The 27,693-nt window shown below is 46.0% G+C and overlaps 1 protein-coding gene across 1 annotated transcript; it reads right to left on the bottom strand.

Annotated features, from left to right (window-relative positions):
• Positions 1-411: 411 nt before the first annotated feature.
• Positions 412-14,914, bottom strand: LOC140455272 (zinc-binding protein A33-like). The gene is made up of 6 exons (XM_072550014.1): positions 14,248-14,914; positions 14,063-14,158; positions 13,737-13,970; positions 13,130-13,152; positions 12,914-13,029; positions 412-3,520 (listed from the first exon to the last, which is right to left on the bottom strand). Exons 1-6 carry the CDS (start codon positions 14,656-14,658, stop codon positions 3,009-3,011), a joined length of 1,392 nt encoding a protein of 463 aa, XP_072406115.1. The 5' UTR covers positions 14,659-14,914; the 3' UTR covers positions 412-3,008.
• Between the last annotated feature and the right edge of the window lie 12,779 nt (positions 14,915-27,693).

The raw sequence follows: 27,693 nt of genomic DNA, 5'->3' as shown, positions 1-27,693 counted from the left end.
TTGACATCATTCAATGTTTTAGGCTCACCCACTTTATGACAGACAATTCCACAGGCTTCCAACAGTCTGGTACTTGGGGCTCCCATTGACCCCTCCCCTTCCCTATACCTGGGAGGTTTCTGTTACAAAGTCTTTCCATTTCTTTCTCCAACAGACGTGAAAAGAGTAAACATGTTCACAACAACAGCTCCTTCCTGAAAAATTAACTTTCACTTTTCAGTGAATTTACAAATAGATCGATGACCCTTGGAGCTTTCTCAGGCACACGGTACAGGACCGCCACCAGCTGGCGAGGGACGGTACTGCAGCCCAAAATCTAAGTCATAATTATATCGAGCTGATGGTACAGTCACACAATCATATCCTGGGAATGCCGGAAATCAGAAATAAATTAACAAAATCCCCCGCAGGTCAGGATTTGTATCTAATTTATTTACGATTTGGTTGTGATGTTACAAAGTATAATCTCAGAATTTAAAGACACATTTTGATTTGGAGCATTATATTTCAGAAGTGATTAGAGGTCGGTAGCCAGTGGTGTGCCGCAAGGTTTGATGCTGGGTCCACTGCCTTTCATCATTTATATAAATTTTTAAGTGTGAACACAGGAGGTACAGTTCATAAGTTTGCAGATGTCACCAAAATTGAAGGGTCAGTTGACAGTGAAGAAGGTTACCTCAGAGTGTGATGGGCTCTTAATCAGATGGGCCAAGGAATGGAGTTTAATTTAGATGCATGCGAGGTGCTGCATTTTGGAAAAGCAAATTCGGGCAGGTCTTATACACTTAATAGTAAGGTCCTGGGGAGTGTTGCTGAACAAAGAGACCTTGAAGTACAGGTTCATGGTTCCTTGGAAGTGGAGTCGCAGGTAGATAGGATAGTGAAGAAAGCGTTTGATATGTTTTCCATTATTGACCAGTACATTGAGTATAGGAATTGGGAGCTCATGTTGCGGCAGTAGAGGACATTGGTTAGGCCACTTTTGGAATATTGTGTGCAATTCTGGTCTCCCATCCTATAGGAAGGATGTTGTGCAACTTGAAAGGGTTCAGAAATGATTTACAAGCTTGTTGGCCAGGTTGGAGGGTTTGAGCTATAGGCTGGGGCTGTTTTCCCTGGAGCATTGAAGACTGAGAGAGACCTTATAGAGGTTAATAAAATCATGAGGAGCATGGATAGGGTAAATGAACAAGGTCTTTTTCCTGGGGTGCAGAGTCCAGAACTAAAGGGCATAGGTTTAGAGTAAGAGGGGAAAGATTTAAAAGGGACCGAAGGGGCAACTTTTTCAAGCAGAGGGTGTTGCATGTTCGAAATGAGCTGCCAGAGGAAATGTTGGAGGCTGTTGCAATGACAATATTTAAAGGCATTTGGGTGGGTATATTAATAGGAAGGGTTTTGAGGGATGTGGGCCAAGTGCTGGCCAATGAAACTGGACTAATTTAGGATATCTGTTTGGCATGGATGAGGTGGACTGAAGGGTCTCTTTCTGTGACAAAAACCTCTATGACTCCGTTTCGTGACACGCTGTTGTCAATGGAGGTTTCTGACCCTAATCTCTGACCAAAACCCTAACACCAGGAAATCCCCGGCAATTACAGACCAGTCAGTCTCACGTCTGTTGTCCGCAAGGTGTTAGAAAGGATTCTGAGGGATAGGATTTATGACCATCTCGAAGAGCATGGCTTGATTAAATGCAGTCAGCACGGTTTTGTGAGGGGCAGGTCATGCCTCACAAACCTTATTGAGTTCTTTGAGGATGTTACTAGACAAGTTGATGAAGGTCGAGTGGTAGATGTGGTGTATATGAACTTCAGCAAGGCATTTGATAAGGTTCCCCATGGTAGGCTCATTCAGAAGGTCAGGAGGAATGGGATACAGCGAAATTTAGCTACCTGGATACAGAATTGGCTGGTCGATAGAAGACAGCAAGTGGTAGTGGAAGGAAAGTATTCTGCCTGGAAGTCAGTGGTGAGTGATGTTCCACAGGGCTCTGTTCTTGGGCCTCTACTCTTTGTAATTCTTATTAATGACTTGGATGAGGAGATTGAAGGATGGGTTAGCAAGTTTGCAGACGACACAAAGGTTGGAGGTGTCATTGACAGTATAGAGGACTGTTGTAGGCTGCAGCGTGACATTGACAGGATGCAGAGGTGGGCTGAGAGGTGGCAGATGGAGTTCAACCTGGATAAATGCAAAGTGATGCATTTTGAAAGGTTGAATTTGAAAGTTGAGTACAGGATTAAAGACAGGATTCTTGGCAGTGTGGAGGAACAGCGGGATCTTAGTGTGCAGGTACATAGATCCCTTAAAATTTCCACCCAAGTGGACAGGGTTGTTAAGAAAGCATATGGTGTTTTGGCCTTCATTAACAGGGGGATTGAGTTTAAGAGCCATGAGATCTTGTTGCAGCTCTATAAAACTTTGGTTAGACCGCACTTGGAATACTGTGTCCTGTTCTGGTCGTCCTATTATAGGAAAGATGTGGATGCTTTGGAGAGGGTTCAGAGGAGGTTTACCAGAATGCTGCCTGGAATGGAGGGCTTATCTTGCAAAGAGAGGTTGACTGAGCTCGGACATTTTTCATTGGAAAAAAGAAGGAAGAGAGGGGACCTAATTGAGGTGTACAAGATATTGAGAGGCATAGATAGAATTGATAGCCAGAGACTTTTTCCTAGGGCATAAATTGTTAACACAGGGGGGTCATAGTTTTAAGCTGTTTGTAAGAAAGTATAGAGGGGTGTCAGAGGTGAGTTCTTTACACAGAGTTGTGAGAGCATGGAATGCGTTGCCAGCAGCAGTTGTGGAAGTGAGGTCATTGGGGATATTTAAGAGACTGCTGGGCATGCATATGGTCACAGAAATTTGAGGGTTCGTACATTAGGTTTACCTTATATAAGGATCAATGGTCGGCACAACATCGTGGATTGAAGGGCCTGTTCTGTGCTGTACTGTTCTATGTTCTACCTCCAAGGGGGTGGTCAATGTGATGTCAGGGAGGCCCAATCCCTTTAACAACAGATTCTCAGAAACAGGTTTTTATCCCAAGTCCAGAAGAAAGGATAAAGTTTCCCAGTGAATTTATTTCCAGTGAAGGTGTGGAGATGGGACTTGGTGTCCGCGTTGTAAAATGAAACTGTCCCAGATTCATAACTGAGATAAACTCCCACCTTCCTGGGGAACTGATCGATAAGGAGAGGGGATCGAGGAGAAGAGTTTATATAAAACTGATCCCCATCCCGCCCCATGGTCCAGAATCCATTCTCCGGGATCAGACTGACCCCTCTCTTCCTCTCCACAGACTCTGAGGCTACTCCCAGACTCCAGCTCCAATTCACCACTTCCACCTCCCAGTAATGTCTCCCCGATGTGAATCCCTCTGATCCCAGGGCACAGAGACAGTTTGTAAACCTCTTTTCGGTGTCAGGGAGACTCCTTCGGCTCCGGGTCAATCTCAAACTCTTCAGATCCTCAGAGACCTCGAGCTGGGGATTCGCTGTTTCCACATCCAGGGTCATAGAGACTGGGAGAGAAACACAGAGAATTAGAGACAGTCCCTGGGTCTGTGGCTAGGTGGTTGGGGGGGGTTCAGGAATTGTGTATGAGAGAATGTGTGCATCTGCGAGGGTGGGGGGAGATGTTCATGCATGTGTATGTTGGTAGGGAGGGAGATGTGTGTGGGCGAGAGTGTGGTGCTGGAAAGGCATAGCAGATCAGGCAGCATCCGAAGAGCAAGAGAATCAATGTTTTGGGCATAAGCCCTTCATCACGAATTATAAGCCCTTCATCCATTCCTAATGACGGGCTTATGCTCGAAACATCGATTCTCCTGCTCCTCGGATGCTGCCTGACCTGCTGTGCTTTTCCAAAGCCACACTCTTGACTCTGATCTCCAGCATCAGCAGTTCTCACTTTCTCATGTGTGTAGGGGAGCCTGTGTGTGGGGGAGAGGGGTGTGTAGGGGTTCAGGGAATGTGGATTTGGGGAGGGGTGTTTGTGGGGACTGGGAGGGTGTATTTGTGTTGGTGGGGAGAGTGGTGTGGGGAGAACTTGTATGTGTGGGGTTTGTGTATGGGCTGTGTGTGTGGGGGTAGGGAATGTTTGTGGGTGGGGAGGATATGTGTGTGGGGGGACGTGTATGTGGGGGCAGGGGAATGTGTCTGTAGGAGACGAAGGACGTACGTATGAGGTGGAGGGAGCTGTATGTGTGGGAGAAGGAAATGTTTGTGTGGGATGGAGGGGGATGTGTGTGCAGGGTGGAGGTGGATGTGTATTTGGGGGAGGGGATTGTGTTTATGGGTGAGGAGGTTGTGTACGTGGGTGAGGGGGTGGTTATGTGTGGGGGGGTGAGGTGTGTATGGGAGGGGGCTATGTGTCTTGGGTGGAGGGGCTGAGAGGGATCTGTGTGTGGGGGAGGGGATGTGTGTTTGTGGAGGGGTGCGTGGGTGGACGGATGTGAGGATGTGTGGGGAGGGGTGTGTGTGTGGGGAGGGGGGGCGTGAGTGTGGGAGGAAGGGGAAGTGAGTGTGTGTTTTAGGGGTAGAGATATGTTTTGTGTGTGTGTGTGTTTGTCTGTGCGGTGAGGATGTATGTGTGGGGTGGTGCTGGTGTGTGGAGGGGGGAATGTGTTGTGAGAGGGGATGTGGGTGTGTGGAGGGGGAATAATGTGCGTGAGTGTGTGTGTGTGGAAGGGGGATATGTGTAGGTTGTTATGGTTATGTGGGAGGAGTGTATCTTTATATATTTGGGGAGGTGGGAATGTGGGTTTGGTGATTGGGCATGTCTTTTGGGGAGCAAGTGTGTGGGCAGGATTTGTGTGTGGGGGGTGTGCAGGGAGGAAGTGCATAAAGGGCGATGTGATTATGTGAAGGGTGTGTGTTGGGGGATGTGTGTGTGAAGGGGAAATCTGTGTGGGGCGGGTGAGTGGATGGTGTGTGCGGGGGGAAAGTGTATATGTGTGTTTGTGCACACGTGCGCATGCTTTCGTGTGTGTGTGTGTATGTGTATATATACTTGGGGCGGGATGTGGTTGTGTAGGAGGGAAATGTTTACCTGTGTGGGGGAGGGGGATTTGTGTGAGGGGGGAATGTGTGTTGGGGGGGGAATGTGTGTGTGTGTGGGGAGGGGAATGTGTATGTGTGTGTGTGAGAGAGAGAGAGAGAGGAGGGGTTGTGCGGGGGAGGGGGATGTATGTGTCGGATTGGGGAGGGTTGTGTGTGTGGAGAAGGGGAATGTGTGTGAGGGAGAGTGGGACGTGTGTATGGAGGGATGTGTATATTGGATAAGGGGGTGTGGGGGAGGGGAATATGTGTGTGGGATGTGTGTCTGTGGGGGAGGGGGATGTGTGTGCGTGCAATGGGGGAATGTGTATGTGTGTGTGGGGGTGTTGGGGAGGGGCGTGGTTGTTGTGGGATGGGGAGGTGTGTGTGTGTGGGCAGGAGGGTGTGTGTGCAGTGGAGGGTGTCTCTGTTTGGGATGGGGGTAGGGATGTGGGGGGTGTGGAATGTGTATGTGTGTGTGGGAAGAACGTGTATCTGTTGGGGGAAGGGATGTGTGTGTGGGGGCAGAATGATGTGTGGGATACATGTGAGGGTACAGTAGGCTGTTTGTGGGGTGGAGGGGATGTGAATGTGTGGGGGAGTGGGACGTGTGTGTCAGGGTAGGGGAAGTGTACGTGGGGAGATGTGTTTGGGAGTAGGAGGATGTATATGCGGTCGAGGGGGACGTGTAAGTGGGGGAAGGTGTGTGGGGGCAGAGGGGAATGTGTGTTGGGAGGAGTGGTGTGAGAGTCTGGGGGAGGGGTGTATTTATGTTGGAGGTATGTTTGTAGCATGGTCAGGAATGTGTATTTGGGAGAGGGGAATGTCTGTGTGGGGAATGGGAATGTATGAGTGTGGTGGAGATGTATGAATGAACGCGGGGCTGTCGCTCTGCTGCATTGTGTTTGGAGGACAGGCTATGTTTGGGGGAGGCTGCTGGTGTATGTGTTTGAGGGTGAAGATGTTGGGCAGGGGGGGAACACACTGCAGGGTGTGTGTGGAACACAGGTATGAGGTGAGGATATGGGAGTGAGTAAATGCTGGGGATTGTGGGTGTGTGTCTCGGGGGGGCAGCGATTGTGTTTATGTGAGCTTTAGGTGTGAGGTTTAGTGTGTGTGGTGGGGCGTGGTGGTGGTGGTGCATAGGAGGGATGTATGCATTGAGCACATGAATGTGGGACAGCATCATATTGTGAAGTGCAGTTTGAGGCAGGCAATAAATATGGATCTTGAGGGTGATCCCAAAAACCTGCAAATTTTTTAAAGCATAAATTATTCAAATTCAAGTCCTTCATGTCTCAAAACATTTCTAAATCCACTGCTTTTGTGTTATTCCAGCCTGGTGCAGTATTTCTCTCTCAATTTACACCCAATGGATTATAGCTCCAGCTGCCTCAGTGAGAACAAGCTCCTGTTTGTGGGAGTCCCACTGTCATTCATTATTTTCCAATATCATGGGGGAGTGAAATGGGTTTTCACAAAATTGGAAATAAAAATGCTGAATCTGATCTCAAATTACCAATTAAATCTGAAATCCAATGTCATGGAAAGGAATCCAGCTGGTACTGGGTAGACTGAAGTCAGGGCCATTGGGAAAGAGCTTTATTGAAACAGTGGGGACAGGTCAGAGAATGTTCACTCGGTGGGTTCCCGGGATGAAGCAGTTCCCTTGTGATGGAAGGTTTCAGGCTGGGGCTGTACTCATTGGAGTTTAGAGGAACAAGAGGTTCTTATTGAAATGTATAAGATGGTGAAGGTGTTGACAGAGTAGACATTGAGAGGCTGTTTCCCATCGTGGGGGAATCTGGAACCAGGGACAGAGTTTCAAAGTAAGGGCCCTGCCAATTAACATGGAGATGGGGAGGGATTTTGTGTCTCAGGATCATTAATCTTTAGAACTCTCTCCCCCTCGAGAGCAGTGGAGCCCAGTTCATTGAATATATTGGAAGTTGAGTTAAACAGGTTTTTGAGTAATGAGGGAGTTGAAGGTTGTGGGAGTCAGGCAGGAAAATGGAGTTAAGGTCACAATCAGATCAGCCGCCATCTTTATGAATGACAGGGCAAGCTCTCGGGGTCACTCCTGCCCCTGTTTCTGATGTACAATGTTCACATGGGATTTTCACATGGACTTTGTTTAGAGCTGTCAGTTTTTGAATTTCTTTCCTTCCCGTGTGTTAAAAAATAAGTGAAGAACTCACTTTCACACTCACAAACTCCCTTCCCCTCTAAAAACAGAAATAATACATAGACTGAAGAATTTAGAGTCATAGAGTTGTACAGCACGGAAACAAACATCTGTTGATCAGATATCCTCAATTAATCTGATTCCATTGGACAGCATTTGGCCCATATCCCTCTAAACCCTTCCTATCCGTATACCCATTTACTGCAAATGCCTTTTAGATGCTGCAAGTGTACCAGCTTCCACCACTTCCTCTGGCAGCTCATTCCAGACACAGATGCCCCTGTATGTTAAAAGACTGCCCCTTAAATCCCTTTTAAATCATTCCCCTCTCAATTTACACTTATGCCCTCGTTTTGGACTCCCCTACCCTCGGGAAAAGCCTTGATTATTTACCCTATCCGTGCATCTCATGATTTTATAAACTTTTCTAAGGTCACCCCCTCATCCTCTGATGCTCCAGGGAAAATGGCCCCAGCTTATTCAGCCTCTCCCTGTACTTCAAACCCTCAAACTCTTTTCTGAAACCTTTGAAGTTTACTAATGTCTTTCCTACAGCAGGGAGACCAGAATTGAAGGCAGTATTCCAAAAGTTGCTTGTACAGCATAACATGTCCATTTAACCCCTTTACTCAAAAGCACTGAGCAATGAAGGCAAGCGTACTAAACACCTTCTTCCCTACCCCGTCTACCTGCGACTCCACTTTCAAGGAATAGCGAATCTGCACTCCATGGTCTGTTTGTTCAGTAATCCTCCCCAGGACCTTGGCAAAATACAGCACTCTTATTTATCTGGATTAAACTCCGTTGGCCAATCCTCGGCCCATGAACCCCTCTGATCAAGGTCCTGTTGGACGTTGTTGTAACCTTTTTCACTGTTCACTACATCTCCAATTTTGATGTCACCTGTAAACTTACTAACCATACCTCTTATGTTCTCATCCAAATCATTTCTCCAAATAATGAAAAGCAGGGGATCCAGCACTGATTCTTGCGGCACACCGCTGGTCACAGATCTCCAGCCGAAAAAGCAACCTTCCACCTTTTCAATGAAAGGTGTGAACAGAAAAAAACCAAGACTCCCCAACACTGCCCCCATCAGACACTCCAGGACACGGACAGCACTGGGTGAAACACGGAGCAAAGCCACACTCTGCTCTTCTGAAACAAAAGGTAAAGCTGCCTTGTCTCTGTTCAACAGCAATAAATATGCTATTACTCTGGGAAAACCAAAAACCAATTAACAAGCAAATAAACTGCCTGTGCCTTGACTCCGTCCCCACCAAACCTTTTTGGGAAGGAAGCGTGGGGGATACGTAAAAATAAACTCAAGCAAAATCAAAGAAAACAAATAATTAAACAACTAAATAAATAAATCCCCTTTGCTCTGTCCCCATCGAACCTGCCTGAGACAGGGACCTCAAGGGTTTAAAATCCAGAGAAAGTTCCCCAGCTCATTTCACCTAAAGATAAAATTCCCGTATTGAGCACATCTGAGTCAGGGACATTCCTGGACTAAAATAGAAGCCCCCTTGGCTCTTCCGTGAGGTCCAAAACCAGAATAAAGGGGAAATGAGAGAGAGCCCTCGTCCTGGGAAACCAAACCAAAAGCAAACACAAACTCAAGCGATAAAACGGAAACTTATAGGACGGAGGCAATTAACTCAATCAGGATATCATTATCCAATCCGATACTGTATTCCAGCCCCCGTAGTGCTCAGCGGTCTTGAAAGGTCTCGACCATGCCAGTGAGCATCACGTGCTCCCTCTCCAGGGACACCCGAGCACAGATGTAAGCGCAAAAGAGGGGCAGACCATCAGGAACAACAAGGCCCTCTTCGTCCCGCTGCCTGGGCCTGTTAATGACCACCTTGGCCAGGCTCAGGAGCAAAGCCATGAGAATACTCATCGACTTGTCCGCCCCTCCCCTCACCGGGTGTCCATAGATCAGGAGTATGGGGCTGAAGAGCAACCAAACCTTTAACAGCAGCCCCTTCAAAACACTAAAAAGGGGCTAAAAGCAGACGCACTCAACATAAATGTGAAAGATCGCCTCCTCCAGGCCACAAGAACATGCCTGTGGTCTGGTACCCGGTAAACTTGGTCAGTCTTGGCTACACGGGATCGCCGTGTAAAGCACTCTCCTCCCCAGATCCCCAGTGAATCCGTAATCCAAGGTCTCTTTGATCAGCAACACTCCCTAGGACCTTACCATTAAGTGTATAAATCCTGCTCTGGATTGTCCCTCCAAAACGCATCACCTGACATTTAAATTAAACTCCATCTGCCACTCCTCGGCCCATTGGCCCATCTGATCAAGATCTCATTGTACTCTGAGGTAACCTTCTTTGCTGACCACTGTACCTTCAATTTTGGTGTCATCTGCAACTTACTAACTATATCTCCTATATGTTCACATTCAAATCATTTACATAAATAACGATAAGCAGTGGAACCAGCACCGATCCTTGTGGCATTCCATTGGTCACAGGCCTCCAGTCTGAATAGCAACCCTCCACCACCATCCTCTGTCTTCTGTTTCCAAGCCAGTTCTGTATCTAAATTGGTTCTCCCTGTATTCCACATGACTGAACCTTGCTAGCTAGTCTACCACGAGGAGCCTTGTCGAACACCTTACTGAAGTCCATTTAGATCACATTCACTGCTATGCCCTCATCAATTCTCTATGTTACTTCCTCAAAAGTCTCAATCTCCACTTTTATGTGTTTGGAGACAACCAGCACCTTCTCCTCTGTAATATGGACATTTTTTCAATATGTCACCATCTATTTCTCCACATTCTATATCTTTCTTGTCCTTTTGCACAGTTAAGACTGATGCAAAATACTCGTTTAATATCTCCCCAATCTCCTGCGGTTCAACACATAGGTTGTCTTGCTGATCTTTGAGGGGTCTTACTCCCTACATTTGTTGGAAATATAGAGGAATGAGACTCAACATCATTGAACATGCAAGATTTTTGGGGGTCTTGCCAGGGTAAATGCAGAACGAATGGATCCCATTGTGGGACAGTCTTGGACTTCAGGGCATTATCTCAGAATAAGGGGCTGCACATTTAAGACAGGGATGAGGAGGAATTTACTTCACTTAGAGAATATTCATGTGTGGGAACTTTACTATCGAGCACTATTGAGGATGGATCATTAAGTACATTAAAGGTCGGAACAGGTAGGAAAGTGGAGTTGAGGATTATCAACTCAGCCATGAATGCATTGAATGGCAATGGGGACTCATTGGCCTGAATTACTCCTCTGTCTGAAGGTCTTCAACTCCACCTCAGTTTGATTGAAATGTTTATTTTCCCCAAAGATAAAGAATGATCTGTCAAGTATTTGATGATTATTTTTTGATTTTTTTTCAGATATCCAGAAACTGCAATACTTTAATTTGGAAAAGTAGTGGCTTCATTATAATGAATAGATCCACTTGTTTCTTCATCAATATTGACGAGAAATTAATGTCCAGACATTTCCATCTGGTTCTTGGAAACAAGTAACAGTCAACATGGGGCCACATGTGAAGGTGGTTATTCATGTGCTGCAGGGCAATCAAAATCCCCCTCTAGACTGAATAAAATCTGAAAGAATTGCAGATGATGGAAATCAGAAATAAAAACAGAAATTGCTGGAAAAGGTAAGTAGGTCTGTCAGCATCTGTGAAGAGAAATCAGAGTGAACATTTTGGATCAAGTGACCCTTCCTCAGAACAATTCAGCTGGGAAGGGTGAGGTTTCCATTTGATGAAGATTATTAAGTATTGATGGGTTTAACAGGGAGCCAGGTTGATCTGGTACAACGGGACAGTGTCAGCTGACCCTAGGAGATGTCACAAGAGTGTTCAAACTGATGATATCAGTAAATTCCTGAGGCTACAACTGGTCAGTGTGAATATAGAGGGGATTGGTCAGTGATCATGTGATTAGTGCATCAACAGTGTGTGCAGATTCTTAATGTTTCAATGATGTCTCAATTGAATGACTGTCAAGGTGGACGAGTTGATAACATAATCAATGTTATCCATTATGATAAGAATAAAGTATAAAGCCTTTCTTTGTCATTGAATCAGGGAGGTTGTTAACTGAACAACCTGACTGAAGTGCCTTCTCCCTTATATTTGCATGAATAAAACCACTGAAACTAAGAACAGAGTCTCGAGTCATCTGTGAGAAAATTGGAGTATGATCATACTCAGATGAACCTCCCTTTTTCACATTGTGGAGACAGAAGAGTATCTGAGAGTTCTTGTGTTGGTGAGGTTCTGGGATCTGGCAGTTATCGCTGACCAGCTAAAGGTTACACTTTACATTCAGGAGATTATTGCACCACTGTCTGGGCCAGCATTTATTGTTCCAATCTAATTGTCCAGGTGCTTCCTATTTAACCTATTGTAGTCCATGTGGTGTAGGGACACCCACTGCGCAGTTAGTGGGGTGGGGTAATTTCTAGCACTTTAATCCCATTCAGCATGGTCTATGGCTTGGAAGACAATTTGCAAGTGGTGGCGTTCCTATTCCATCTGCTATTCTTGTCCTTCTAGACGGTCGAGATTCCGTATTGGAAATTGCTGTCTAAGGAGTTTTGGTGAGTTCCCATAATACTGTTTTATAAACAGTGCACATTTTTGCAAGTGTGTTGCTGGTCCAGGGAATCAATATTTACGGTTAGGGATGGAATGCCAGTCAAACAGCCTGTTTTCTCCTGGACTATGTTGAGCTTCTTGAGTACTATTGGGGCTGCACTAACCCAGGCAAGTGAAGAGTCCTCTGTCACACACACCAACCTGTGCCTTGCAGATGGATCTCGGGCATTAGGGGTCAGCAGGTGATTTTGTTGGCTGCTCTTGTCGCTGTAATGTGCATATGGCTGATGTGTTCAGGTTCTGATCAATGGTAACCTCGAGAATGCTGAGAGTGGGCGATGTAGTGATGAATTGCCATTGAAAGCAAGTGGCGGTTGTTAGAGACTCTCTTGTTGGAAATGTCCATTGCCTAACACTTGTGTGGCACTAATGTTACTTGCCATTGTCAGCCCAAACCTGGACACCTGGGTATTGTCCTGGCCTCACTGCATTTACACATGGAATATTTCAGGATCGAAGAGTTGGAAATGTGGCTGATTATTGTGCAATTATCAGGGAATATCTCATCACCTCCACCCTGAAAGTATAATGGAGCGAAGTCGATTCATGAAGCAGAGTCGAAGAGTGTGGTGCTGGAAAAGCACAACCAGTCAGGCAGCATCCGATGAGCAGGAAAATCAATGTTTCAATCATCCTTCATCAGGAATTACAGATGAAGAGCTTATGCTCGAAACATCAACTCTCCTGCTCCTCGGATGCTGCCTTAACAGCTGTGCTTTTCCAGCACCACATGTTTTGACTCTGATCTCCAGCGTCTGCCGTCCTCACTTTCTCCAAGTTCATGAATCAGCTGAACATGCTGAGGCTGAGACATTACTTTGAAAGATTCCTGCAAAAATGTCCTGGAACTCAGAATATCTTGAACAATCACAACCATCTTCCTTTGTGCCTCAGTATGACTCCAACCAGTGGAGAGTTTTCACTTGATTTTTGTTGACTACAGTTTTGCTCATCATAGTCTTTAATATTTGCATGCACAAAAATCTAAATTATAAAATAACTTTTGTGGCAAAAGAGGAACTTATCTGAGCTTTACCAGGTTGAGTGGCTTCCTGCATTTCTTTCCACACAAGAAATGGGAAGAGGCTGTAGAATGTTTGTGTGGAGAGGATACCATCCGTCAGTGAGAGCATATTAAACTCTTCACTAATCCTGTAAATATTAAACATTAATTGATTAGAAATTCACCATAAACACTTTCCTTAGTAATTTCACCAACTTGCACCGAGTTTCAGTAAAGTTCATGTCCTACCTCCTCTTCCGAGATGTTTGCTCCTGAAATAAACAAAACACAATCTGAGTTGACAGAGACTGATTATCTACATCCAGAAAACAACAATTACATTCACATTGTTACAAGCTGCTAAGAATTGCCAATTCTGATTGTTACAAACATGGATTAGTAAGAGGATGTAACACAAAGGATATTGAAACCAGAAGAACAAATAAAAAATTTGAATAATTACAAAGGATTGATGAAAACATTAATATATTTTACTGGAACAACAATCTGACTTGGATTTTTAAAACTACAATAAAGAAAGAGATCAATTCCATAGATTCAGTGAAGATGCTTCAATGTCTAAGGATCTGAAAATATGAGTCTGTGAACATCTCCAGTTACAAATAAAGCCAAGGGGGTAGTTCAGGAGAAAAGTCTTTCTCAAACAAGTGATGAGAATGTGGAACCCCTGTCACACAGTGTGACTGCGACCAATGTATTGAACAGGAAAGAAGAGAACACCATGAGGGAAAAAGGAGCGGTGGGAGATAGTGACAGGGGGGATGAGGGAGGATGGGTGTCTGCATCATGTTGGGACTGTTCACAGTCACACTTTCACTGAAATATAATCCCTCACCTTCAGAAATATCACTCCGTCTGTGTGTTCCAGCTGTTTTTCCAACTTTGAAAGTTTCTCCTGAATAGAATTTAAATTCCCTTGAATTTCTTGAAGATGTTCCTCCATTGGTTTGAGAATGTTTTCCTCTTGTTCCCTGAGATCTCGGAGTAAACTCTGCTCTTTCTCAGTCAGCATCTGGTGCATTTTAGTGAACTCAGATTTGATGTGGGTCTGCAGGCTGCTGGATTCCTCCTGTCAGGGGAAATATAAATACAATATGTTTCTGCAAAAACATACAACAAATGAACAAATAGAATTTGAAGCTGAGCTCAGGGAGATTTTACCTGAATTTGGGAAATCTTCTGTTTCTGCTGCTGCTCTATTTCTAGAGCCGCCGATTTCTTCCCTGTGAGAGAATCCAAGGAAGATTTCACCCGATCCTGGGATTGAGAGAGATAATAAGAAAATAATAGGGTTAGACCATGAAAATGTGATGTATTAATCAGGGATGGAATCTGTTTCCTTTTACCTTGTAGATTCCAACAGCTTCTTTAACCGGGATGAAGTTGTGAGATTTGTGTTCCGGGGAATCTCTACAAATCTCACAGATCAATTTCTTGTCAGTTTCACAAAACAGCTTCAGTTCTTCCTGATGTTCCTCACAGTGATGTTTCCTTTCCTTCTCTTGTGGATTCACCTTTAATTTTCGAGCTTTCTCCGCCAGATTCGCTAAGGCCCGGTTTCCTCTGAGGTTTCTGTCCGGAAACTCCTGTCGACATTCCGGGCAGGAGTTTATCTCCTGCTTTTCCCAACTCTGGGTGATACAGGAGCGGCAGAAGTTGTGTCCACAATCCAGTGTAACCGGATCGGTGAAGAAATCCAGACAAATGGGACAAATTGCCTCCTCGGTCAAACTCAGGAGCTGCTGTCTGGAATCCATGTTCACCCTCAGCACTTCCTGAATCAAACCCCTTTCAGTTTCAGTGTTCCTACAGTGTTTCAGTCACTCCCTCAGGGAGGTCAGTGCAATCCTCAAGGAATTCTTGTTATTGGCTGCTCTCGGCCCCGCCCACTCTGAGAGGCGGAGACAGCCCCCAGAGCAGAATGAGGAATAAACAGCGTTAGAGCAGCGACAGGGAATCCCTGAAGCCGGGAGGTGAGAGGGAAGGTCGGTTGGGAGTGGGGTAGGTGGGTGGAGAGAGGATGGGAGGGGGTGGGGATTTTGTCCTGGGAGTGACTGGCAGCCTGCTGCACTCCTTCATATCCTTCAGTCCCAAAGCAGTCCCAGACACGGATGGCCAAGTTGTGTTTGACTCTGGGGGAAACACAAGCTGAAACATATTGTCCAGCGCCTCCTCACCTCTCCCTTACAATCCACCAGGATCCTCTCAATCCTCACTTTGGGAGTCACTGCACAGAACTGAAGAGCCTCATCCCTGGTCCCATTCTGGGAAATCTCCCCTTGTACCATCCCTTCGGCCTTGACATCCTTCCGAAAGGGCAGGCCAGAATTGGCTGCAGCTTGGGCAGGAGACGAGTGGGAATCCTGTTGGTGTCGTTTCCACCATTTCTCCAGGCTCACTGCTGGTTCCCACTGATTACAGCGGGTGGTCCAGGGAATTCCCCACCCCGGGGATATTCAACCACAAGGGTTTCCATCAAACTGGGCACATGGCAGCAATTCTCCCTCAGATTGTATCTCCCTCTCCTGGAGAGGGGGCAGGGGGAGTCTCCATGAGAGTCTCCTTCTCTTTAATGGGCACTGCATTTTCCCAGAGCATGGTGGGAATGTGGGACTCACTATCCCATGGAGTCATTAGGGGGATTGTCTAGGCTGCCCAGACCCAAGTGAGAGAGGTGTTTTCCCAATAGGGGCTCCCACAGGCGGTAGAGTCAGATCAGGCCCTTCACAGGACGGGGAATGCAGGCGGGTTTGAAACAGTAAGGGATTGAGGGGAAATGGTCTCCCTGGTTCCCAAATTGATCTGAATTTAGAAGGATGTATCTCCTTCCATGATGGGGTGGATATTGTCTGGGCTATTGATTGGGACAATAACTTCTTCCATTTCTGAAAGAAATAACCTAAAAGTTGAAGATCAAAAAGTTGACGTTCTAAATTGGAGAAAGGCCAATTTTGATGGCATTAGGCAAAAACGTTCAAAAGTTGATTGGGGGCAGATGTTCACAGGTAAAAAGGATGGCCAAAGAATGGGAAGCCTTCAGAAATGAGATAACAAGACAGTATATTCCTGTTAGGGTGAAAGGAAAGGCTGGTAGGTATAGGGAATGCTGGATGACTTGAAGAAATTGAGGGTTTGGTTAAGGAAAAGAAGGAAGCGTATGTCAGATATAGACAGGATAGATCGAGTGAATCCTTAGAAGAGTATAAATGCAGAAGGAATATACTTAAGAGGGCAAAAAGGGGACATGAGATAGCTTTGGCAAATAGAGTTAAGGAGAATCCAAAGGGTTTCTACAAATACATTGAGGACAAAAGGGTAACTAGGGAGGGAATAGGGCCCCTCAAAGATCAGCAAGGTGGCCTTTGTGTGGAGTCACAGGAGATGGGAGAGATACTAAATGAGTATTTTGCAACAGTATTTACTGTGGAAAATGACATAGAAGACATAGAATGTAGGGAAATAGATGGTGACAACTTGAGAAATGTCCATATTACAGAGGAGGAAGTGCTGAATGTCTTGAAATGCCTAAAAGTGGATAAATCCTCAGGACCTGATCAGATGTACTGTAGAATTCTTTGGGAAGCTAGAGAGTGATTGCGGGGCCTCTTGCTGAGATATTTGTATCATCGATAGTCACACGTGAAGTGCCAGAAGACTAGAAATTGGCTAACATGGTGCCACTGATTAAGAAGGGTGGTAAGGACAGGCCGGGGAACTATAGACCAGTGAGCCAGACGTCGGTGGTGGGCAAGTTGTTGGAGGGAATCCTGAGGGACAGGATGTACATGTATTTGGAAAGGCAAGGACTGATTATGGATAGTCAACATGGCTTTGTGCATGGGAAATCATGTCTTACAAACTTGATTGAGTTTTTAGAAGAAGTAACAAAGAGGATCGATAAGGGCAGAGTGGTAGACGTGATCTATATGGACTTCAGTAAGGCGTTCAACAAGGGTCCCCATGGGAGACTGGTTAGCAAGGTCAGATCTCACTGAATACAGGGAGAACTGGCCATTTGGGTCCAGAACTGGCTCAAAGGTAGAAGACAGAGGGTGATGGTGGAGGGTGAGGGTGAGGGTTAGGGTGAGGGTTAGGGTTAGGGTTAGGGTTGGACTGCCACAAGGATTGGTGCTGAGTCCATTACTTTTGATCATTTAAATAAATGATTTGGATGTGAGAAAAAGAAGTATAGTTAGTAAGTTTGCAGATGACACTAAAATTGGAGGTGTATTGCACAGTGAAGAAGGTTACCTCAGATTACAATGGGATCTTGATCACTTGCTGAGAAGTGGCAGATGAAGTTTAATTTAGAAAAATGTGAGGCGCTGCATTTTGGGAAAGCAAATCTCAGCAGGACTTATACACTTAATGGTAAGGTCCTGGGGAGTGTTGCTGAACAAAGAGTGCAGCTCATAGCTCCATGAAAGTGGAGTCGCAGGTCGATAGGATAGTGAAGAAGGCGTTTGGTATGCTTTCCTTTATTGGTCAGAGTATTGAGTACAGGAGTTGGGAGGTCATGTTGCAGCTGTACAGGACATTGGTTTGGCCACTGTTGTAATATTGTGTGCAATTCTGGTCTTCATCCTATTGGAAAGATGTTGTGAAACTTGAAAGGGTTCAGAAAAGATTTACAAAGATGTTGCCAGAGTTGGAGGATTTGAGCTGTAGGGAGAGGCTGAACAGGCTGGGGCTGTTTTCCCTGGAGCGTTGGAGACTGACGGGTGATCTTATAGAGGTTTATAGAATCATGAGGGGTATGGATAGGGTAAATAGGCAAAGTCTTTTCTCTGGGGTGGGGGAGTCCAGAACTAGAGGGCATAGGTTTAGGGTGAGAGGGGAAAGATATAAAAGAGAAATAAGGGGCAACGTTTTCACGCAGAGGGTGCTATGTGTATGCAATGAACTGCCAGAGGAAGTGGTGGAGACCAGTATAATTGCTACATTTAAAAGGCATCTCGATGAGCATATGAATAGGAAGGTTTGGAAGAATATGGGCCGGGTGCTGGCAGGTGGGACGAGATTGGGTTGGGATATCTGGTCGGCATGGATGGGTTGGACCAAAGGGTCTGTTTCCGTGCTGTACATCTCTGTGACTCTATGATACAATGATGCTGATCATGTCTCATTGTTGTCATGTCCTCGATTGTCCTTTGTTCATGATCTCAGATAAGGTCTTCTCCCTGGGGTAGGGGAGTCTAGAACTACAGGACATAGGATTAGGGTGAAAGGGGAAAAATATAGAAGGACCTGAGGAGCAATGTTTTTACACAGAGGGTGGTGTGTGTATGGAACGAGCTGCCAGAAGAAGTGTTGGAGGCTGTTACAATTACAGCATTTAAAGGGCATCTGGATGGGTATCTGAAGAGGAAGAGTTAAGAGGGATATGGGCCAAATGCTGGCAAATGGGACTAGATTAATTTAGGATACATGGTCAGCATGGATGAGTTGAACTGGAAGGTCTGTTTCCATGCTGTACATCTCTATGACTCTATTATATAAACCACTTGAAACACTCTCTCATTGAAGAATCCTCCTGGATTCCCTATTGAGATTGTGTTCCCGCTGCTGGAACATACAGACAGCTTGATGTTTGAACAAAAAAAGCCTGTGTCTGGTGTTGGTTTAAAATACTGTCAATTTCTTCCAGTCCAACGTCCAACTGGTCACCTCACTCTGTTCATTGAGAGGGGTTGAAGTCCCTCAGAGGGTGAGTCTGGTGAATAGATCATCAGCAACAAGGAACTGGCGGAGGCAGAGAATATGTGTGTCTGTTTTCACTGGAGAAGACACAACTGAAATCTCAAGAATATTTTGAATCCTTGATAGAGGTTTGGGGGAGGGTGAAACTGATGACAATCCCAAAGACTGGGCGAAAGATACTGGGAAAACCATGAAAACTGAAGTTTGACAGTGGCTGCACAGATAGTGGATGCGACGGGTGTGAATCTTCCCAAACTTTCCCAGGGTCAGGAAAGGTTCCAGTAGATTGGAACATCATTAACGTGACATCTCTGTCCAAGGAAGAATATTCACAGAGAGCAGGAAACTAGGGGCCAGTGAGCTGAAGGTTTTGAAACACAGCACAAAAACACAGCTTTCTTGTTGAGCAATAACCCGAAAACCACAAGTTGTGCAACAACTTACTTTAACCCAAGAAAAAGCACACAGAGCACAAGAGCAGGAGAAGGATGATGAGCTTATATACAACAGGAGTTAGAGTTCGGCTGAAGTGGTGTGTACAGTTCTGGGTGCCATGTAATAAAGAGAATGGGAATGCACTGGACAGAGTACAGAAGAGATTGACAAGAATGGGTCCTGAAACATGAACCTTCACTTGTGAAGAAAGATTAAACAAGTTGGGGCTAATTTCCTTGGGGGGGCAGAAATCGAAGAGGAGATTTGATGGAAGTCTTCAAAATAATGAACAGTTTGGAAAGAGTGGACAAGGAACACTGGTCCCAGCTTTGAATGGACATAGAGCCAGGGGCTGCTGTTTTAAAGGAATTTGCAAAACAAGCAAATTCAAAGTGAGAGGAAAGGTTTTGACTCAGTGAGTGGCTCAGGCCCGGTGTGTACTTCCTGGGGGTGTGGTGGAGGAAGTGAAAGGGGGAGAGTTTTGAAGATGAAAAGGGATGACTCTTTAGAACTGAGATGAGGAGGAATTTCTTCAGACAGAGAGTGGTTAATCTGTGGAACTCTTTGCACAGCAGGGCCCACAGCAGTGGAGGCCAAGTCATTGAGTGTGTTTAAGGCAGAGATAGGTAGGTTCATAATTAGTCAAAGGTTATGGGGTGAAGGTAGTCGAATGGAGCTCATAAACATAACAGTCGTGGAGCAAACTCGATGGGCTGAGTGGTCTAATTCTGCTCCAATCCTCCAGTCCTATGGTCTCTAACAGACTTAAATTGTTCAGTTTGCCTTTTTCCACTGAGCCTGATCACTTTGAGAAGTGGACTTTCTGTTCCATTCCTGAATCTGTTCATATTTTGTTTATCACCTCACCCACAAATCATCATTATCTTCCCCAACTTGGAAAAACATGCTCCACAAGAACACTCACAGGGTTGAGCATGACTGACATGACTTGGAGCTGATACTTTCAAACAAACCAGGTCTGCCATGTCTTTACATTGAAGAATGCAGAAAGCAGCAAGGAGGAAGTTACTTGTGGAAAACTCTCAGGGCGGGGGAGTTGTCCTCCTGCACAATCGCAGCTTTATATCTGTATTTAAATCAACAAAGAAATCATTGCAAGAAAATTCAAGTTTATTATTATATTTGGATACTTTGTAGGTTCAGTTTTGGGGTAAAATATTCCATTACAGTCCTGACTCCTGTCTTTTGGATGGTCGACAGGCTTCACAGAATCAGACAGTGAGTTACTCACAGCATGATTCCTAACCTTTGACCTTCTTCATGTAGCTTTTAACATTTAATTTTAACACTAAAACACTACAAAACTCCAATAAACAAAAATATCTACCTCAACATGTACAAAGTAAAACTTTTACAGAGCACAGACATTTCATTTGAATCTCCTGCCTCCTCTTAAGCGCCAATGAACATGTTGTTAACAAATACATTCACATTCTCATAACAAATCCAGGTGATTTAATCACACACAATCATTCAAGAAATAAAACCAGAAAATTCGGGAGATATGAGGGGATTGTGTTTGGCCATGAGGTCACAGATTGGAACTGGATATAATTCTGCTGCTGCTGATGGCCCACAGCACCTCAGGGATTCCCTGTTCTGAGTCCTTTGATCTTTTGGAAAGCTATCCCATTCAGCATAGTGATAGTGCTGCACAACACAACAGGGGGGATTGTCAATATGATGACTGGACTTTCTCTCCAAATGAGCTGTGTTCTGGTCCCTTCTTCTGATACTACCATGGTCAGATGTATTTCTGACGGCTGGGTCAGTGGCGATGAGGTTCACTATCTGTTTGCTCTTGCTGGTTCCTTCACGATCTGTCACTGACCAAGTCAAACTGTTCGATCCTTTAGGACTGAGCCAGTTCAACGGATAATGGTGCTCACCAGCCAGCTCTTGGTGATGGACATTGAAGTCCAGACCTAGAATACCTTTCTGTATATTTTCCACCCTCAGTGATTGTTCCAGTTGACTCTTTGGCCAGATTTAATCAGTACCTATGAGACATCATGGGGTCCCAATTCAATGCCAAAATTCCCAGGGCAACTCATTCCTGTCTCTATACCACTGCACTATAACCTCTGGTGATGTGTCCTGTTGAATGATGAGGTTGCTGTCTTGGACAGAGGATTTCCAGACTGTTGGTCGATGACTCCATGGAATAGCTCTCCCAATTCTGGCACAAGCCCCAAGCCATTAGTAAGGAATGTTTCACTTGTTGACAGGACTGTGTGTGCCATTGTCACTTCCAGTGGCTGGAATAATGCCAGTGGTCCATCTGATTTAATTCTTTGTTAGTCTTTTCTGCAGTGGGAGGGTTGAGGGATGTCTGACACATTAGCTAGAGTAAGATGTGCAGGTCAGATGCATTGGCCTTGCTAAATTGCCCATGGTGTTAGGTTCAGTAGTCAGGGGTAAACACAGGGTTGGGGAATGGGTCTGGGTGCGTTACTCTTCGGAGGGTCGGAGTGGACTTGTTGGGCTGAAAGGCGGTGGTGTTCCCATGTATCTGCTGCCCTTGTCCTTCTCAATGGAAGTGATCATGGATTTATAAGGTGCTGTCTCAGGATCTTTGGTGAATTTCTGCAGTGCATCTTGTAGATGGTACACACTGCTGCTCTACATGCTGTAGAGAATCTAATCTAATCTGATCATTGGCCTGGGCTCATGGATTACACTTTCAGTAACATCAACACTGCCTTCCCCTTTGATAACTGGGTCAAATGTCTGTGTTTTTGATCTGTATCATTAGTTTTGGATATTGGAATGGGAATGTGGCAGGAGTGGTTCTGATTTCATATTTTGACCAGAAACAGAACTGAACCATTCTTATAAACATTGTGGCTACATGAACAAGGTCAAAGGTTATGAATCATGCTGTGAGGAACACACTGCCTGATTCTGCAAAGCTTGTCTATCATCCATAAGACAGGAGTGTCATGGAATATTCTCCACTTCTCTGGATCGATGCCATTCCCACAATACTCAAAAAACTTGACATCATTCAGAACAAAGCAGCTCACTCAAACAACATCACATTTTCAAACATTCTCTCCCTCCAGCACCAGCGCTCAGTAGCAGCAGTAGGTACTCTCTACAAGATGCACTGCAGAAATTCACCAAAGATCCTGAGACAGCACCTTATAAATCCATGATCACTTCCATTGAGAAGGACAAGGGCAGCAGATACATGGGAACACCACCACCTACAAGGTCCACTCCAAACCACTCTCCAACTGATTGGGAATACAGCACCATTCCTGGAACTCCATCCCAAATGACTTTATGGGTCCATCTCCCACCAAATGGACTGCAGTAGTTCAGGAAAGCAGCTCACTGCCCCCTTCCCAAAGGCAACTAGTGATGGCCACATCCTGCGACTCATTTTTTACAAAATATCAAACATGGCTGATGGGAGTTCCCAGGGTTCCCTCCAGGATCCAGGAATTTTGTGCCCAATGGATTTACTTCTTGCTACAGTATATTGTTGTCATGACAACTCCCAAGATATAATTTGTCAGCTCTCTCAATGTGTGGTTAACTAGTCCAGCTGCACTTTACTCAGTGATATGATTTTTAGTCTAAAAACTCATTAACCAGCTTTGAAAATATACTATTTCATTGCAGTCAGCCATTGATAAGAAGGCGTATGGGATGTTAGCTTTTAATGGTCGAGGGATTGAATTTCGGAGCCATGAGGTCATTTTGCAGCTGTGCAAAACTCTGGTGCGATTGCACTTGGAATATTGTGTACAGCTCTGGTCGTCGCAATCTAGGAAGGACATAGAAGCCTTGGAAAAGGCTGTAGGGGAGATTTACGAGGATATTGAGGAAAGGTCTTATGAGGAAAGGCTGAGAGACTTGAGCTGTTTTCATTAGAGAAAAGAAGGTTGAGAGGTGACTTAATTGAGACATATAAGATGATCAGAGGATTAGATCGGTGGACAGTGAGAGCCTATTTCCTTGGATGGTGTTGGCTCGCATGAGGGGACATTGCTTTAAATTGAGGGGTGATAGATATAGGACAGATGTCAGAGGTAGTTTCTTTACTCAGAGAATAGTAAGGGTGTGGAATACCCTGCCTGCAACAGTCGTAGACTCAGCAACTTTAAAGGCACTTACATGGTCATTGGATAAATATATGGATGAAAATGGAATAATGTCGGTTAGATGGGCTTCAGATTGGTTTCACGGGTCGGTGCAACATCGATAATCAAAGAGCCTGTACTGCGCTCTCATCTTCTATGGTCTACGTTCTATCTGTGTTTACAAATGTGTTCTCTTTCACATTGGTGAGACCAAACACAGACTGGGTGACCACTTTGCGGAACCCCTCTGCTTTGTCTAGAAGGATGACCCTGAGCTTCCAGTTGCTTGTCATTTTGTGACTCTGTAAACTTCAACAATTTAACAGGTGTTCAGAGGTTGAAAGAATCAGCAATAATTCTCCCTGGAGGAAACTGTTTCCGGAGCTGAAAGGCACAAGGAGAAACTGTAATAAAGGAACTAAAAACACAAACTGATTAATCAGCCCTGGGAGGAAGGCATCAAAGCAACATAAACACACTGTTTCCTGAGAGAGAGAGAGAGAGGAAGGAACACTGCTTGATAACCTGCTGCCTCATGACGAGTGTGTGATTAAGATTTCCTGCAGAAGGAATACCCTGAGGTAATGGGGTTAGGTGCAGGAAGGTTGTGTTTTGAACAGACAGTTAAAACTAAACACAACAAGGAACAGAGAAGCTACTCCTGCTCAGAAGGCAACCTACAGACTCGATGACTCCCGAAGGGAATCAATGTTGTGGATGAATGGATCGAAAGGATCATCAATGATGTCAAACCAGAAACTTGACAAGGTAGAAAATCCCACAAGATTCAACTTCAGGATCTTTCAGTCCAAGAACTTCAGAGACGAACGCGGCATAAGGTTCGCACACTGGACACTCAGAGACAGACATTGCTGGTTAGAATCACAGCTAAATTCCACCATTAATTGGGATATATTAATAGGTACATTGAGTTGTGGGGTTTAACGTGTGAACTTGAGGGTTCTTATTTTAGTTGCTACGGGCAATACAGTTTAAGCAATCATTTCATTATTTGATTATCTGTGATATCTCCCATTAAGTAACCAAATTAATGGTAACTCAGTCTGGGAGCTTGCACATAATAAGTTCAATAACCCACTTAGGGGCACGACAATGAACAACCAGAACCAGCAATCAGAAATAGCAGGAACGGAACCAAATCAATTCCAGAAGATACAGTACAGCAGCGCTTCACCGGAGAATCACAAACCCTGAAAATGTCACCTGGACAGGGGAGGAAACATCTGCAAATCAATTTCCCAGCTCTTGGTGAACGTTTCCTCCCACAATCCAAAAATGTGCAGGTTAGGTGAATTGGCCATGCTAAATTGCCCATAGTGTTAGGTGAAGGGGTAAATGTGGGAGAATGGGTCTGGGTGGGTTGCGCTTCGGCGGGTCGGTGTGGTCTTGTTGGGCCGAAGGGCCTGTTTCCACACTATAATCTAATCTAATCTAATCTAATCTAATCATACCCACAACTAAGGAAACGAAGATATTTGTTGTGATGGATGAAGAGGGATTGAAAAAGAGGACTTGATATATGAATGTAAGAACACAAGAAATAGGAGAGTCAATAGGCCATTCAGCCCCTCAGGTCTGCCCTGCCATTCAACAGGATCATGGGTAATCTGCCCCAGATCTCAGCTCCATTTTAATGGCAGCTCATCATAGCCATCAACTCTCAGATATTACAACATCTATCAACCTCCACTTTAAACCCTTTCGAGGATGGTGCTACATCAGTATTTGATGTTTCTTATTCCAAATGCATTATGTTAAACTGATATTCATATTATTTCACTTTTTTCTCCCTTTCACTTCTAAACCTAGTTTTCCCTTTTCCATTTCCTGTCTTTTCAGTTTGATTTCAGAGCTTCCTAATTCCATCTCCTTTGCCTGAACTTTCTCTGCTCTTTCTTTCTCATTTTCTGCTCCCCTCTATCTTTTTCTGCCTTCCCTCGTTTCTTCATTCTCTCCTTATGCTCCAGCTGCCTTCACTGGAACTGCATCTGACCCTGGTAAAAACAATGACTGCAGATGCTGGAAACCAGATTCTGGATCAGTGGTGCTGGAAGAGCACAGCAGTTCAGGCAGCATCCAAATAGCTTCGAAATCGACGTTTTGGGCAAAAGCCCTTCATCAGGAATAAAGGCAGTGAGCCTGAAGTGTGGAGAGATAAGCTACCACCCCCACGCTGATTGATGATGTCACTTCCGCCCCCATCACGGCCACTCCCACAACCACTTCCGCCCCTCACAATTCCTCATGCATCACACCTGACATCACTTCTGCCCCTCACATCATCGCTGATGCCACATGCTCAGTGACTCCCGCCACCCCTACTGCCATGGTCACCCCCACTTCCGCCCCCACCAGCGCCACTCACCTGCATTCTGCTGACACGCCCCCCACAGACCCCACTGTCACTATCCCCACCCCCCAGAACCCCAAAGGGAACACTACCCCTGCTCATGACTCCACCCCCATTCCTCCCACCATCGCACCCACTCCAGTTACAGGTTCCGACCCCACTCCCAGCTCCACACCCACACCAGATCCCAGCTCCCAGCTCTGCCGAGTTTTCACCATCCCCCCAGACCTCCCCCTCACTGAGGACGAACGATCAGTCCTCAGCAAAGGACTCACCTTCATCCCCCTCCGTCCACGCATCAATGAATTTAATACACACCGTGACGTCGAACAATTCTTCCGTCACCTCCGCCTCCGAGCTTACTTTCACAATCAGGACTCCCGCCCACCTTCCGAGGACCCCTTCGCCCACCTCCAACACACTGCATCCACCTTGACACCCCGCGCTGGCCTATTCCCTACCCTCAACCTCTTCATTTCCAACTGCCGCCGGGACATTAACCGCCTCAACCTGACTACCTCCCTCCCCCACTCCAACCTCTCACCCTCACAACGCACAGCCCTCCAATCCCTCTGCTCCAATCCCAACCTCACCATCAAGCCAGCGGATAAAGGGGGTGCAGTGGTAGTCTGGTGCACTGACCTCTACACCGCTGAAGCCAAACGTCAACTCGAGGACACCTCTTCCTACTGCCCCCTCGACCATGACCCCACCCCCCCATCACCAAACCATCATCTCCCAGACCATACAGAACCTCATCACCTTAGGAGATCTCCCACCCACAGCTTCCAACCTCATAGTCCGGGAACCCCGCACTGCCCGGTTCTATCTCCTTCCCAAGATCCACAAGCCTGACCACCCTGGCCGACCCATTGTCTCAGCATGCTCCTGCCCCACTGAACTCATCTCTACCTACCACGACTCTGTCCTATCCTCCCTAGTCCAGGAACTCCCCACATACGTTCGAGACACCACCCATACCCTCCACCTCCTCCAAAACTTCCGTTTCCCTGGCCCCCAATGCCTCATCTTCACCATGGATATCCAATCCCTCTACACCTCCATCCGCCATGACCAGGGCCTCCAAGTCCTCCGTTTTTTTTCCTCTCCAGACGTCCCCAACAGTACCCTTCCACTGACACTCTCATTCGTTTGGCCGAACTGGTCCTCCCCCTTAACAATTTCTCCTTTGAATCCTCCCACTTCCTCCAGACCAAAGGGGTAGCCATGGGCACACGTATGGGCCCCAGCTATGCCTGTCTCTTTGTTGGCTATGTAGAACAGTTGATCTTCCGTAATTACACCAGCACCACTCCCCACCGATGACTGCATTGGCGCCACCTCGTGCTCCCGTGAGGACGTTGAGCAATTCATCAACTTCACCAACACATTCCACCCTGACCTTAAATTTACCTGGACCATCTCTGACACCTCCCTCCCCTTCCTGGACCTCTCCATCTCCATTAATGACAACCGACTTGACACTGACATTTTTTACAAACCCACCAACTCCCACAGCTACCTGGATTACACCTCTTCCCACCCTACCTCTTGCAAAAATGCCATCCCGTATTCCGATTTCCTCCGCCTCTGCTGGATCTGCTCCCAGGAGGACCAGTTCCACCACAGAACACACCAGATGGCCTCCTTCTTTAGAGTCCGCAATTTCCCTTCCAACGTGGTTAAAGATGCCCTCCAACGCATCTCGTCAACATCCCGCACCTCCGCTCTCAGACCCCACCCCTCCAACCATAACAAGGACAGAACGCCCCTGGTGCTCACCCTACCAACCTTCGCATAAACCAAATCATCTGCCGACATTTCCGCCACCTCCAAACAGACCCCACCACCAGGGATATATTTCCCTCCCCACCCCTTTCCGCCTTCCGCAAAGACCGTTCCCTCCGTGACTACCTGGTCAGGTCCACTCCCCCTTACGACCCACCCTCCCATTCTGGCACCTTCCCCTGCCACCGCAGGAACTGTAAAACCTGCGCCCACACCTCCTCCCTCACCTCTATCCAAGGCCCTAAAGGAGCCTTCCACATCCATCAAAGTTTTACTTGCACATCCACCAATATCATTTATTGTATCCATTGCTCCCGATGCGGTCTCCTCTACATTGGGGAGACTGGGCGCCTCCTAGCAGAGCGCTTTAGGGAACATCTCTGGGA

This window comes from Chiloscyllium punctatum, chromosome 30 (assembly GCF_047496795.1).
Source record: "Chiloscyllium punctatum isolate Juve2018m chromosome 30, sChiPun1.3, whole genome shotgun sequence".
NCBI classification, from domain to species: domain Eukaryota; kingdom Metazoa; phylum Chordata; class Chondrichthyes; order Orectolobiformes; family Hemiscylliidae; genus Chiloscyllium; species Chiloscyllium punctatum.
This window is presented reverse-complemented; position numbering and strand designations above follow the sequence as displayed.

Bases quoted from the DNA above. Each gene is read 5' to 3' on its own strand.
- LOC140455272 (XM_072550014.1), bottom strand. From the start codon at position 14,658: ATGGATTCCAGACAGCAGCTCCTGAGTTTGACCGAGGAGGCAATTTGT. The intron at 14,159-14,247 runs GTAAAAGGAAAC...TCTCAATCCCAG, and splicing joins AAGCTGTTGGAATCTACAAG to GATCGGGTGAAATCTTCCTT. The intron at 13,153-13,736 runs GTGAGGGATTAT...TGTTTATTTCAG, and splicing joins ACGGAGTGATATTTCTGAAG to GAGCAAACATCTCGGAAGAG.